This window comes from Calidris pugnax, unplaced genomic scaffold (genome assembly GCF_001431845.1).
Source record: "Calidris pugnax isolate Ruff unplaced genomic scaffold, ASM143184v1 scaffold585, whole genome shotgun sequence".
Classification (NCBI taxonomy): Eukaryota; Metazoa; Chordata; class Aves; order Charadriiformes; family Scolopacidae; genus Calidris; species Calidris pugnax.
In genome coordinates this window covers 61183-62775 of record NW_015091292.1, presented here as the reverse complement: position 1 = coordinate 62775, position 1593 = coordinate 61183, and the positions used below count along the sequence as shown (strand labels likewise).

The 1593-nt window shown below is 58.4% G+C and overlaps 1 protein-coding gene across 1 annotated transcript in view; it reads left to right on the top strand.

The window, feature by feature from the left end:
• Positions 1-1593, top strand: part of LOC106899071 (DNA-directed RNA polymerase II subunit RPB1) — a gene marked incomplete at its 5' end in the record, with an annotated part of 41487 nt that overhangs the window by 39092 nt on the left and 802 nt on the right. Inside the window, 2 exons of the mRNA XM_014960735.1 lie at positions 14-198; positions 1373-1576. Of these exons, the coding sequence (XP_014816221.1) occupies positions 14-198; positions 1373-1576 (389 nt within the window). The remainder of the gene's footprint in view (positions 1-13; positions 199-1372; positions 1577-1593) is intronic.

Here is a 1593-nt window from a genome sequence, read left to right as displayed (position 1 = left end):
TCCCCCCACCCCCAGGTCTACATGCACCTTCCTCAGACGGACAACAAGAAGAAGATCATCATCACGGAGGACGGGGAGTTCAAGGCCCTCCAGGAGTGGATCCTGGAGACCGACGGCGTCAGCCTCATGAGGGTCTTGAGCGAGAAGGACGTGGACCCCGTCAGGACCACCTCCAACGACATCGTGGAGATCTTCACCGTGAGTCCCAGGGTCCACGGGTGGTGGGTCTTGAGGGACATGAAGGACCTCCAGGGTTCTTGGCCACCTGGGTCCATGGGTGGTGGGTTTTGATGGACCCTTGGGGTTCCTGGATGGGGTTTGATGGACACCTGGGTCCATGGGTGGTGGGTTCCCAGCTGGTGGTATCTCCAGGGCTTCTGGATCTTCAAGGTGGTGGGTTTTGATGGACACCTGTGTCCATGGGTGGTGGGTTTTGATGGACACCTGGGTCCATGGATGGTGGGGTTTGATGGACCCTTGAGGTTTCTGGATGGGGTTTGATGGACACCTGGGTGCATGGGTGGTGGGTTCCCAGCTGGTGGTATCTCCAGAGCTTCTGGATCTTCAAGATGGTGGGGTTCGTGGACACCTGGGTCCATGGGTGGTGGGTTTTGATGGACATGAGGGGGTCTCCAGGGTTTCTGGACACCTGGGCCCATGGGTTTTGAGGTTTGATGGACCTTTGAGGTTTCTGGATGGGGTTTGATGGACACCTGGGTCCGTGGGTGGTGGGTTCCCAGCTGGTGGTATCTCCAGAGCTTCTGGATCTTCAAGGCAGTGGGGTTCTTGGCCACCTGTGTCCATGGGTGGTGGGTTTTGATGGACACCGTGATACATGGGTGGTGGGTTCCCAGCTGGTGGTATCTCCAGGGCTTCTGGATCTTCAAGATGGTGAGGTTCCTGGACACCTGGGTCCATGGGTGATGGGTTTTGATGGACCTTTGAGGTTTCTGGATGGGGTTTGATGGACACCTGGGTCCGTGGGTGGTGGGTTCCCAGCTGGTGGTATCTCCAGAGCTTCTGGATCTTCAAGGCAGTGGGGTTCTTGGCCACCTGTGTCCATGGGTGGTGGGTTTTGATGGACACCGTGATACATGGGTGGTGGGTTCCCAGCTGGTGGTATCTCCAGGGCTTCTGGATCTTCAAGATGGTGAGGTTCCTGGACACCTGGGTCCATGGGTGATGGGTTTTGATGGACCTTTGAGGTTTCTGGATGGGGTTTGATGGACACCTGGGTCCATGGGTGGTGGGTTCCCAGCTGGTGGTATCTCCAGAGCTTCTGAATCTTCAAGACGATGAGGTTCCTTGACACCTGGGTCCATGGGTGGTGGGTTTTGATGGACATGGGGGGTTGTCCCCCCCCGTTGGCCAGGTGTTGGGGATCGAGGCGGTGCGCAAGGCTCTGGAGAGGGAGCTCTACCACGTCATCTCCTTCGACGGCTCCTACGTCAACTACCGGCACCTGGCCCTGCTCTGCGACACCATGACCTCCCGCGGGCACCTCATGGCCATCACCCGCCACGGCGTCAACCGCCAGGACACCGGGCCCCTCATGAAGTGCTCCTTCGAGGAGACGGTGGGTCTTTTGGGGGG